Source organism: Pelodiscus sinensis, chromosome 16 (assembly GCF_049634645.1).
Source record: "Pelodiscus sinensis isolate JC-2024 chromosome 16, ASM4963464v1, whole genome shotgun sequence".
Classification (NCBI taxonomy): domain Eukaryota; kingdom Metazoa; phylum Chordata; order Testudines; family Trionychidae; genus Pelodiscus; species Pelodiscus sinensis.
Genome location: NC_134726.1, coordinates 34,438,712 through 34,451,502, shown reverse-complemented (window position 1 = coordinate 34,451,502; position 12,791 = coordinate 34,438,712). Strand labels below are relative to the sequence as shown.

General features: G+C 59.6%; 1 protein-coding gene and 1 long non-coding RNA gene across 5 annotated transcripts in view; one reads left to right on the top strand and one right to left on the bottom strand.

Annotated features, from left to right (window-relative positions):
* Positions 1-30: 30 nt before the first annotated feature.
* SLC5A10 (solute carrier family 5 member 10) overlaps positions 31-12,791 on the bottom strand; it is a 106,337-nt gene continuing 93,576 nt past the window's right edge. For all 4 annotated transcript variants that reach the window (XM_075899779.1, XM_075899778.1, XM_075899782.1 and 1 more), the window contains 4 exons: positions 8,156-8,324; positions 3,125-3,340; positions 694-799; positions 31-224 (listed from right to left, as the gene is read on the bottom strand). In XM_075899779.1, coding sequence (XP_075755894.1) covers positions 31-224; positions 694-799; positions 3,125-3,340; positions 8,156-8,324 — 685 coding nt within the window. The remainder of the gene's footprint in view (positions 225-693; positions 800-3,124; positions 3,341-8,155; positions 8,325-12,791) is intronic.
* On the top strand, positions 3,306-4,590 carry LOC142818635 (uncharacterized). Its single transcript, XR_012896201.1, has 2 exons — positions 3,306-3,443; positions 4,392-4,590. It is a non-coding gene; the product is annotated as an uncharacterized LOC142818635 (long non-coding RNA).

The following is a 12,791-nucleotide window of genomic DNA, read 5'->3' as shown; positions in this document are numbered from 1 at the left end:
CTGCCCCCGGCCCCACCCCACCCGGCTGCATCATGCAAAATAAGCATAGCAGAAGATATTGACACACATCAGGACCACAGCGTTGATACAACAGAGCCTCGCCCAGAAAGGGGCCTCGGTGGTGTCCCTCAGCGCCTCTGCTGGGGGTTCCTCGACCTTCGCCCGCTGGGGGCTGCAGAAGAAATCCATGCAGGGGCAGGCCCCTGGCACCCCCTCCTGGGAATCTGTCACGGATGGAGAGAGGCTTGGAGGGGCACAGAGTCAAGGGGACCAGCTGCCCTGCAGGCTTCACGTGGGTCAGGGCTGGCCCCGGAGAGCACTGCCTGAGGATGGGCGGGGGCAGGGCAAGAGGCGGGGGCATGTTTCAAGGGGCGGGGGCAGGGCTAAGGAGCCTGTTTGGGAACCCGACCCAACCCCAAAGCAGAACCCGATCCCTGAATCCCCGCGGCTCTGGCTGAACTGCACAAAGACTGAGCCTCACGCACCCATCCGGGATGCCGGGCACAGAATCGTGCCAGCCAGTCCCTGGTGCACCCAGCCCCTGTCTGTAGCGCCCCAGCCCAATGAGAGCCACAGCCAGGCCCCCTCGAGGTGGGAACGACACCCCAGCTCAACGCCCACTCCTCCCGGCACCTCAGTCCCAGCGCTGGGCCCATCCCTAGCCCTGGCTGGGTCGGAGCGGGTCCCACGTACCCTCGTTTCTTCTCCCGGGTGAGCAGGTCCCAGCTGACGCTCTGGCCACGGAGCCCTCGGGAGGCAGCCGCCCCGGGGAAACGGTCCACCAGGTGAGGTTCTTCACCTGCAACATGGAGCAGGACGCTGAGAGGGGTTGGCATAGCCAAGCCAGAGGGGAGCGGCAGCGCAGCGAGGGGGCAGCCCCTCCCCCAGCCACTGGGCCCCCTGACAGGGTCTCAAGTCAGCCCCAGTGACACTCGCTGCTGGGGTAAACTGAGGCACTGGAGCCTGAGGCCCGGTACTCCTCTTCCCTCAGCGGAGCTGCCCCAGGTTCTGAGGGAGTGAGAGGGGCCTGTATGATCTGAGAACAGAGGCCTCCGTGTGGCCCCCGCTTCCCCACCGACGCGGCCTAGCAGTGCTCACCCCTCCAGGCCAGGTCTCTCCCATGGGGGGAGTCCCTCTGAGCAGAGGCCCCGGGTGAGAGTCAGTCTCTTGGAGGGGCAGGGTGTGCAGCTCCAGAGAGCTACGGAGCAACGGCTGGGAAATACGGTCGGGAGCGGGAGGAGCCCAGTTATCCCCAGCACAGAGCCTGTGGGGCCGGACCAGAGGGACAGCCCCAGCTTGGGGATATGGCCGGACCGAAGGCGGGAGGCCCCCCACTGCTCCCCGCGCTGCTCAACGTCTCCGCAGAGTCAGCCCGGACACCGGCCAGATCTGAACCCCGCTCTGAGTTCTCTGGGCCGGATCCTCAGCTGGGTGTAAATCTGGGCAGTCCCCCGCCTTTCCCCCAGACGCTTCAGGGGGCTGACCCAGGGCTGCCTATGTCAGGACAGAGCAGCGGGAGCTCAGCCAGCAGCCGGGGGGGAGAGAGAATCACCAGCCAGGCCCGGAACTGGGGCAGATCCTTGTGCCCCTCCACCCCTGCAGGCTGCCTGGACCCTGTGCCCTGATGCCTAGAAACATGCAGGTATGTAGCTCCCACCCCTCGCCCTGGCCCCAGACTCAGGGCTGGAGCGTCTCCCTACAATGGGCTGACCCCAAAGGCCCCTGGCTCCTGCCCCGAAGCCCCAACCCCACTCTCCCAGGACATAACATCCAAGCAAGGGGAACACACCAGGTCGCTCGGCTACCAAGCTGCTTCCCGGCTGCAGACACAGAAATCCACCCAGCCCCAGCCGCTGGGGGTCCGACGCAGCCCTGCACAGCCACACCCGGGTGGGGGGAAAGGGCAGCCAGGGCGGTTCCCCAGAGACAGATACTGATGATGCTGGAGGGGTGGGTAGGTCTCCCCGGCGCGTAGCTCTGCGATCCCGGCCCTGCTACCACCCGGAGTAGCAGCCGCAAGAGAGCTGCCTTTCCACAGCCGCGTGCACCGGACACGAGGAGATGCAACCCTTGTGGGGTACAGGGGCTCCCCTGCATGAAGGGAGGGGCCGCGTGCCTGGATCTGAAAGCCGGGGCTGCATGTGCAGTGATGGGACTGGCTCTAAGAGCGCCACGGGGGCTACCCGGGGGCCACAGCCCTTTGCTGCCAGCCAGGTGTCCTCAGTCTCGGGGCTTCACGGAGGGAGTGGGCGACCGGCCCTTTTCACCTGGGACCAGACCTGTTCACAGGAGCCGTGCTCACGGAGAAGCCGTGTTCCTGCCTCCTGGCTGACGTGCCCCCCCTTGCACCCACACCAAACAGCCCCAGCCACGGGGCCTGCGCAGCCGCTAAGGGGTGGGGAAGCTAAGGCCTGGGGGCCGCATGTGGCCCCCGGCTTGCCTGGAAACAGCCCCTGAGGCTTGGGGCTCTCCCCAGCATTGGGGAGCCCATGCTGGTGCTCCAACCCCCCACTGCCTCCCTGCGGGGCTGGATCGCACAAAATCTACTAGCCTGGACCCCCTCAGGCTCTGGTGTGTGAGGGGAATGTGGGGAAGGTTTTTCTCCTCAGCCGGGGGCCACGGCACTGAGGGTTTGGTTGCTTGTGTGCGGCCCCCGACTGATTTTTCTGTGGGTCAGCGGGCCCCCGACCCAAAAAAGGCTCCTCCACCCGCCGGCTGTGAGGAAGGGCGGTCACCGTGGCAGCCGGGTCCCCCCACCCGCCGGCTGTGAGGAAGGGCGGTCACCGTGGCAGCCGGGTCCCCCCACCCGCCGGCTGTGAGGAAGGGCGGTCACCGTGGCAGCCGGGTCCCCCCACCCGCCAGCTGTGAGGAAGGGCGGTCACCGTGGCAGCCGGGTCCCCCCACCTGCCGGCTGTGAGGAAGGGCGGTCACCGTGGCAGCCGGGTCCCCCCACCCGCCGGCTGTGAGGAAGGGCGGTCACCGTGGCAGCCAGGAGGGAAACAAGCGGTAGGTCCAAGGCCAGCTCTACCCCCATCGCCAGTGCCCCCGTGGCAGTCAGACCGAACGGCGGACTGGAAACAGCCACCCTGGCCTCTTGATTCTCCTCCGGGGCCTCTTTGCTCACCTGCGCCTCAGCGGGAGGGCCGCTCCGCAAGCTGATCCCCACCACGGCGGCGGCCGTCAGCGCGCAGAGGACGATGGCGAAGTGGAGGTAGTGGACGTCCTTCACGACCGAGGGCCGCTCGTCCGGCAGGCCGCAGCGGGGCGAGGGGTATGCAAACTCCAGCCCCATCCTGGCCAGGCCTAGTGCCAGCCCTAGCATCAGGCCCCAGAAAGCGCCCTGCAGAGCACAGACGATCGGGTGATTGAGGGGCCTGCCTTGGAAGGTCTTACCTGGCAGGAATCCAGCGTGGCAGGGGAGCGCGGAAGAATGCACTGCAATGGTGAGCGCCCTTCTGTATCCGCGAGTGCTTCCTACCGTGTCCGCAGCCTGGGGGACCAGGCTGGGTCTTGCGGTAGGATTCAGGAGTTGGAAGTTCAAATCCCTGCTGGGTCATGGACTGTCTGTGTGCCACGTCATTGTCTGGGCAGCCAGAGGTTAGCCCACATACTTGTATTCCCCTTTGCTTCAATGGAGCTAGCACATTAAAATAGCAGGGCAGCAGCCCGACCCAGCTGCCAGAGCTCTCTCCTGTCTGCCACACTGGGTCCCCACACAAGGGGTGCTGCTGCTATTTCTAGTGCAATGTTTCCTGATTTTATTTGGCCACGGAACCCTTTTCAGCTTAAAATAATTTCAAGGAACCCCTAGGGTTCCCAGAGTAAAATTTGGCAAGCAAAAAAAAAGCCCCGCCAGAATTGGTTGAACAAAAAAAAAAAAAAAAAACCTGCAAAATGCTCTGTCTCTTTAAGAGGGGGCGGGGCAATGCTGTGTTCTCGCGGAACCCTTACTTTCGCTTTGCGGAACCCTGGGGTTCCACGGAGCACCAACTGGGAAACACTGTTGGGGTACGTCTACACTACCCCGCTAGTTCGAACTAGCAGGGTAATGTAGGCATACCGCACTTGCAAATGAAGCCCGGGATTTGAATTTCCCGGGCTTCATTTGCATAAGCCGGGCGCCGCCATTTTTAAATCCCGGCTATTTTTAAATAGCCGCGCGGCACGGGGTTCGAACGAGCCGGGATTTAAAAATGGCGGCGCCCGGTTTATGCAAATGAAGCCCGGGAAATTCAAATCCCGGGCTTCATTTGCAAGTGCGGTATGCCTACATTACCCTCCTAGTTCGAACTAGGAGAGTAGTGTAGACATACCCTTCTAGTGCACAATCTGGATCAAAGCTAGCCTGGGTTCTTCTCCCCAAGCTCTGATGAGGGTAATGTCTCTTACAGGGCACATGCCAGGGGCTCTGATCTGATCTTACAGGAGCACCTCACAGCTACAGTCACGAGAGTTATGAGCTGATCAGCCAACCGCACGCCTCCTCTGCACCTGGAAATACACCATCGGGCATGGCAGAGACCAAAAAGAGAAGCAAATCCAGTGCCGCCCCATGTTAAACGTAACCTACTAAATAAAAGTTTCAGAGGGGTAGCTGTGTGAGTCTGTAATAGAAAAACCTTCGACTAATCCTGCAGCACCTTAGGGCTGAAGAAGTGGGTTGTGTCTACTTCCATTCATCTGAGGAAGTGGGTTATGCCCCCGAAAGCTCACAATACCATCCACATTTTTTGCTAGTCTCTAAGGTGCTCCAGTACTGTGTTTTTCAAGGGATTTCTACTACATAAAGGGATAAAAGCAAAGATTTGGCAAGGCAAGGGAACCGTTTCTGTGTGTCCTTCAATGCGAGAGAGCTGGAAGCAGCGTTCTTCTTCTGCAGAATCAAGTTTCAAAAGTGCATTCAGTTGATGGGGGAGTGGTAAACTTTTGAAAGCGCCACCATAATGTTTTAGATCAGAGTTACCAACAGCCTGCAGTCCCCGAGGCGTCTGGAACCCAGGGTCGCCTGTCCTGGGATACAAACCGTATTTGCTGGCTCAGACTGTCAGCCACAAGACCACCGATGGAGGGTTCCATGGGTGGCCAACGAGAGACATTTTGTTTACCGTTGTCCATGCCCAGATTCCGCGGGTTTCCGTCTACATCGTTTTACTAACGTGACACGCATGCGAAGCTGGTGCGGGCTGATTGCACACAACATTGGCTGTGAGAGCCGGGCGTTCCCTCTGCAGCCAATCACAGCGCTGCTGCGGTTCAGTCGGCAAATCCCGCACATTCTAGGGACGCCGTGGTGTGAGCAAAACTTCCCTATCCTGGGAGGCCGTCTTGGCCATGACCATCTTGTGGCCCGTTGAGAGGAAGGAGGGCTGCACATGCAGCCCCCTCGCTAGCCTAGATTACTCATCACTGCACAAGCCCCTTTGCTCGCAGGCTCTGCCAACGGCTGGGTTTTTCCTTCCAGGACACTAGCTAACGCGACTGTGACAGACAGGCACGGAGGCAGTGGAAAGTCCCTTGTGACCCAGGCTGCTGTTTGCTTGCACGGTGGCCGAGCTGTTACTGGTTCCTGTGACACGGAGCTTAAAGCGCCTCATGGCGCAGACGGGCAGCGTTGCATGTCGACACCTGGGCCATGCTCACGTCAGCCTCCCGTGACACACCCACCAGTTCCTGGGGGAACCACCAGCTGGCTCATTTCTCCGCTCCTCTTTGGGGGACTGGGACTCGGTTCCTCAAACCCGACGCGCCAGAAATCCCTAGATGTCTAGAACCGGCCAGACAGATCTGGACTGGCCACGTCTTCCGGGAGGAGCCTGATCCCCAAGCCCTTGGCATTGTCCTAGTGAAGAAGCCACCTCTGATCTTCAAGCCCCCTGAAGTGGAGGGGCCCGGGGCCGATCCTTGGCCTGGTGAGACTTGGTGGGCTGCCTGCCGGGCGCTCCAGCAGCCCCCTGGCGTCACCACAAAGGGAAAGCAAAAGGATGGGCCGGTTGCAGGACCATTTCACCAGCATCTCGGGGGAGACTTGGCTACTGACTCACTAATCATGGCAAGGCCTCTCCTGTCTAGCAACCGTGGCGTGACTGGCCCTACGCCCTACCTACAGGAAGGCTGGGGAAGGGCAAAGGGCAGAGCCCCCTTCCTCCCCCCCGGTTAGTCCAGGGAAGTCTTGGTGCCCCTAAGGAGGGACCCAGCAAGGTAGATGTTCCCATCTCACATGGGACCCTGCTACGTTCTCTCTAAGCTGCGAGGCTGGGGGGCTACCCAGCAGGCTAGCCAGTGCCCTGCATTCGCCTGTCCTCTGCTTTGGAGCTCCTGGCCAGCTGCTCCCGGCAGCCTCCTGCTTTCTGTGGGGTACAGGGGGTGGGGGGCAGCACTGATGTCAGGGTGCCCCTGCCCTGTCCCAGCTCAACAGGTGTGGAGGCAGGACAGGGCTCGGGAGGGAGGGAGCTTGCTAGCAAGCCCTTGCTGTGTCTGAACAGGCTCCTTCAGACTGGTGAGTGCCAATCTATTGAAAGGGACACTGTACTTAAAGGGGCAGCGCCTCTCTCTTGCTGTCACACACACACACACAAACACATGGAAGTGACTTTCTCTTTCACACACACACACACACACACACATACACACACACAGTGACTTTCTCTTTCACACGCACACACACGAGTGACTTTCTCTTTCACACACACACACACACACACACACACGAGTGACTTTCTCTTTCACACACACACACACACACACATTGTGGGTCTCTGTCAGGCCCACACACAAACACACACAGTGCGTCTCTGACACACACACATGCTCCGTCTTTCACACTCACCTCCCAACACCTACTTGTATTATTATTGTTGTTCCTTGATGCTTCTTTCAATGTGTGTTGTTGTGGTTTTTTGACTAACACGAGGCGTTTCGTAATTTGTATTCCTCTTACACTTCAATTTAATTCTTTGAGTAAGGAGTTCTAGAATGCCTCGCTGGAGGTGTTTTGTGTCTATGGCTGATGCACATCCACACGTTACCTTGAACTGGCGCACGGAACAAAATTAATTCCGCACATGAATGGAAAATAATTAGAGGGAACTTTGCCACTGGCCCATTCAAGCCCGTCCTCTGCCCCCAGCCATGTCCAGTGCCTGATTCTTCAGAGGAAAGGGAGACGCTCTCAGTTTAGGCGAAAGGCTCCTTCCACAAAGAGCGCTGGTACTGCCCCTTGCTGGGCAGGTGCCAGCCTGAGGAGTCATGCCTGGACCAAACGGATATTCCCTTGTGACCGGAAACAGGGCCTGACCCAAGGTTTCCCCAAGGGACAGGCCAGCATGCACTGGAATTCCATAGCAACGGGAGTCACACAGAATCATCGAATTCTAGAACTGGAACGGACTAGACCGGATCTAGATCTAGACCATGTAGCTATGATGCCAGCATTGTAGGGTTTAAGGCCAGAAGGGACCGGTTCAGGGGCCACAGGCCCTGCCACTGCCCTTCCTCTTTCCTGCGGCACTGCCCCCAGCCTGAGTAAGAGCAGCTTTGGGAGGGACACGCTTCACCTGCCCATGGGGGAGGAGGCCGGAAGTAGTCCCCAGCCTGTGACCAGTGTCTGTCTAACCTGCTCTTCAATATCTCCGGAGATGGAGATTCCACAACCTCCCTGGGCAATTTATTCCAGTGCATAACCACCCTGAAACGCAGGACGTTTTTCCTAATGTCCAACCTAAACCTCCCTTGCTGCAGTTTAAGCCCGTTGCAACATCAGAGGCCTAGGAGAACAATTTTACTCCCTTCTCCTTGTAACACCCTTTTAGGTACTTGAAAGCTGCTATCAGGTAAGACGGGCCAGCTCTACAAGAGAAGAGGTTCACAGCCTGCGGTCCATGGAACATCTACAAGTTCCAAAGGGGTCTGCTCCTCCCTTCAAAATGGTCCTCGATGAGCAAAGGTTGCACCACCCTCCCCTAGCCCCCCGGCTCACTGACTCCACCAAAAGCTGTGGGGTTGGCGTGGGAATCCATAGGGCAGGTTTCTGGCCTGTGATATGTGGTGGGTCAGGCTAGGTGACCACAAGGGTCCCTTCCAGTCGTGACATCTAGGCGGCTCTGCCCTGGCATTAAAAGGACCCCGAGGGGGCCTGGCAAAAAGGTACTGAGCTCACCTGCTCATTGGCTCGTCTCCAGAACACCGCCAGGACGAACACAGCCGTGATGGGCGGGGCGAGGCAGCTGGTCACGGACTGGATGTAGATGTAGAGCTGGCCGCCGCTGGAGCTCTGCAGGATGGGGATCCAGACCACGCTGATGGCGACCAGAACCACCGTGACTGTCCTGCGAGAGGCAGCGATGCCGCGTGTGAAGAAACAGTTGCGGCGCCAGGTGCAGAGCGGAGGCGGGGCTGTGCCCGGCGGTCAGCGCCTCTGGAACACGCTCCTACGGAGCCAGCCCGGCGCATGCTGTACCCGCCGGGCACAGGAACCTGGCATGCAGCACACACATAGGCAGGGGCACATTGTCCTGGGGCCACGTCTCGCTGGGATGCGCCCGGCCACCTGCTGTCGTGGTCGGGCCCAGCGTCCTAGAGCCAGGGCCCGCCTCACTGGGGAGGAGCTGAAGGCTTTCTCCCCTGCAGTGAGATGTGAGCTTTGCTCCCCAGCGGCAACCGCGCGGTGCCCCGGCTCGGCAGCGTGGATGTGCCTACACTTTGGGTCGCTGTCAGGACTCCGAGAAGGACACAGGCCGAGGGCTGGCTCCGCCGTTTAGCGGCAGGGTCCTCGGCTGTGTTTGATCCAGAGCTCCCCAGCCATCAGAGTGTGGGAGCGAGAGACAGGCAACCCGCTAACCCCTGGGAGGGCAAACATGCAGCGCTGTGATCGAGTGAGCCAGCCCCAGAAGCAGCCCCCGGCTGGCACTCCAAAAGCACTGTTACCTACCAGCCCTGTGCTCTTGGAGAGCCAGGGAGTGACACTCCTGGAGACCATGCTCTTCCAAAGCAGGAACCGCACGAACTACGGGATACCGAAAGCAGAGAAGCACTGCCTGATGGGAAATCTCTGCTCCAGATGGTAATGAACCCAGGCCTGCTCACACCCAAATTAGTCATTATCAGACCAATCTAGTAATGGATCCTATTGGCATCCAAAATACTGAAACTGCCTCCTTGCATTGAGAGCGCCTTCAAGGAACATCACCCATAACCAGGTGTGATCAGTCTCTATTGTCTCGCCTCTGTTTACCCATAAACAAATCTGGTGTCCTCCGCCAACTGTTATTCTGCCCCTACAATAACTCCTACCCTTGCCCAAGAAAAACTATTCTGATACCTGGATTTAAACTGCATTGGTTCCACTGAGACTTTTTCATCTCCTGTCTGATTGTGCCAAGGGCTCTTCTCTGCTTGTCTCCTGCCCTCTGGACCCCCAGCTCCCATCACCCCCTGGGAACTGCGATCAGTGCAAGCTCCACAGAGTGGTGAGGTCTCTCTCTCTCTCTCTCTCTTTTCCTCTCCCCCCCCCCCCCCAAGCATAGCCTCCTGACTCTGACCTAGGTAAACTGTTACATGGTTAGCTAACCCTAACATTTGTAATCAGTTTCAATTTAGATTTAATATTGTAACTGTTTTGTGTGTTTGGAGCCCTATATATATAATAAATCACTTTCATTGTTAAGCTGGTTGCTTCTCTCTCTTTCTTTCTTTTGCTCACTCTTCCTCAAAGGGTGTTGTTTTGGCTTCCCCATTCGCTCTGCAACAACGCTTCTTGTACCCAAGCTAAAGATCCCTGTGGTGCCCAAAATCCTGTGGGGTTTGTTCATCGTGTGGATTACCAGTGAATGACTGTGGTGTGAAAGTGGGGACAGGGGGTGCTGAACCTGCGGGCGCATGAGGATGGCAGCTAAAAGTGCTGTTTAATCCAGCCCACTGAGTCCAAAGGCAGATGAGGGTGCAGTGGGGCGTTGCTGTTAAACCCAGCCTGCTGAATCCAGAGACATATGAGGGGTCAGCGTGTGAGTGCTGATTACCCAGTCCTCTGAGATGTGCTCTGATTAGTGGGGGTGAGTGTCTGTGTGCGTTGCTAAGGTGGGAAGAACCCCGTCCTGAGGAACCTAGTTCCTGCAGGAGAGCTCCAATGGGAGGGGGAATTGGCAGCAGAGAGAATTCAGCTCCATATGAGAGCACAAGTAGCACAAGCAGCACACTGATAGAATTGTGAACCTCCCCCCGACCCATAAGAGTAACCCTAATAAATGAGCATACCCCAGAGTACTGGGCAAGTCTGGTAACAGCGCGCAGAGGTGGAAAGGGCCCCAGTGAGCTCCCTCAGCCAGGACTGAGCAGGATGAAAGGGTTACATTGTGAAAAAGACATCAGTGACAGTGTTCAAAGGGCTCCAGGTGACGTCGAGGCCTTGGCTTTAGGCGTGTTAGTCACTTGGGCACCTTCAAAAACATCGCCCCAGATGGAAGGTCCAATCCTGCAGTACTCATGCCCATAAAGATCCTCTTACTGGGGCCACCCCTGGGGGGGTGTGGGACACAAGGCAACCCACTCCCAGCACAGGCAACCCACTCCCAAGCCCCACCCCGCTCCACCCCTTCCCAAGCCCCACCCCGCTACACCTCTTCCCAAGCCCCGCCCTTCCCAAGCCCTGCCCTGCCCTGCCCCACCCCTTCCCAAGCCCCGCCCCACTCTGCCCCGCCCCACCCCTTCCCAAGCCCCGCCCTTCCCAAGCCCCGCCCTGCCCCACCCCTTCCTAAGCCCCACCCCACTACACCTCTTCCCAAGCCCCACCCTGCTCCACCCCTTCCCAAGCCCCGCCCCACTACATCTCTTCCCAAGCCCCGCCCTTCCCAAGCCCCGCCCTGCCCCACCCCTTCCCAAGCCCCACCCCACTACACCTCTTCCCAAGCCCTATCCTTCCCAAGCCCCGCCCCGCCCCACCCCTTCCCAAGCCCCGCCCTTCCCAAGCCCCGCCCCACCCCACCCCTTTAGACCCCGTTTCTCCGCGGCGGGAAGCAGAGTGATTTGGGGCTGAGGCGCTCTGCTTCCTTGTGCTGCAGAGACACGGAGCACTCTGGCTGGGAGAGGGTGGCAGGGTGGAGCAGAGCAAACTGCTGGGGTGCTCCGGGTAGGGGTGCCAGGTGTCCGGTTTTGAACCAGACAGTCCGGTGTTTGAGCTTTCTGTCCGGTAAATAAACTGAGAAAATACCGGACATAGAAATGTCTGGTATTTTCTAACGAAGTTAGTTTTATCATTAGGAGGATCAGCACGTAGCTGCGTCCAGCCTGGCTGGCAGACGCGCTCACACTGCGTTAGCATGGCTACCAGCCAGGCAGTACGCAACTACGCAGTAGAAGGGGAGGAGGAGGGGACCGTGTGCGGGATGAGTAGCACCCTGGGATCTGCGCCCCACCAGCCAATTCCTTCCCCCTCCCTGCCCCCTGGGCCAGTCCTGCTCCCTCCAACCCCCTCCTGGCCAGCCTTGCTTCCAGCCGGCTGCTTCCCCCCAAAAAATCTCCCCTGGCCAGCCCTGCTCCCCGCCAGCCGGTTCTCCCCCAGCTAGTCCCACTACCCCAGATCTCCCTCCCAGCCAGCCCTGCTCCCCGCCAGCCGATTCTCCCCCAGCTAGTCCCACTACCCCCGATCCGCCTCCCAGCCAGCCCTGCTTCCCACCAGCCGGTTCCTCCCCGGCCGGTCCCCTCTTCCCCCCATCTGAGATCAAGTATGTCCGGTATTTTTTTGGAAGCCATCTGGTAACCCTAGCTCTGGGTCCCGCTGCTGCGTGCAGTGGGGGAGCGATCTCTGGTGCCCTCCCATGCCAGGCCCCCCAGGCGATCCCGACGGGCTGCCTTGTGCCCCAGGGGTCCCATCTAGAGAATGGTTGGGCTGCTGGTGCGAGGCCCCCCGAAGCACGGGGCCCGGGGCAACTGCCCCAAACCGCTCTATGGACGGGACAGCTCCGCCCTTGACGTATGGACGAGGGCGGCCGCTCAGCCCCCCGGTAACCCCGATCACTGCGCTGGGTGAAGCGGCAGGGCCCAGCCGCTCTCTCAGGAGTCCCTCGATCTGCCCAAAGCAGCCGAACAGTCACACGTTCGCCGCTCACACTCCAGGGGTTCCCTCGTGGCTGAGCCCCGTGGCCTGTGGAGAAGCAACAGAGGGTGTGGCGAGGGCTGGGGGCTGAGGAAGCAGCGGGAGCTAGTGGACCGGGCTCTCGAATAGACCTCGGGGTTGCTGGGCTCTATTCCCAGCCAGGCCTGTCTCCCATAGGTACGTGCATGAGCCCCTCAGTCTTGAACGTGTGTCCCTCCCAACACCCGGCAGGCAGAGCAGGGCTGCCCGTGGTCCCTCAAGGCTGCACTGGAAGTCGGGGGCACCGCAGGGAGTTCACCCCCCAAGCCCACCGGTGACTTTGGACAGGTCCCATCTCTGCCTGCTTCCCCTCCTGCCCCTCGCAATCCACGCTCCCCACGCGCGGCCGAGGAGAGGGAAAACTCACCCCCCAGTCTGGGCTCAGCACCTGCGTTGCTCCAGTCATCGGCCAGCCCCCACCCCCAGGCGTCGTGTGCCCACCTCCTAGGGCCCTGCCAACACCCCCCACGCCACCCAGCTGCTGGTTTTACCGACTGATTGCTTAACTGGTGCTTTCAAAGGAACAAGATCCTGGGGAGGGGGACACCCCTTCACTGGGAGGCACCAGATCCTGTGGGGACAATGGAGTCTGTCCCTCTGGGACCCCATTTATCTAGAAAACAGGCACCGACTCCGCCCCAACCCCTATCCGACCCTACCGAGGACT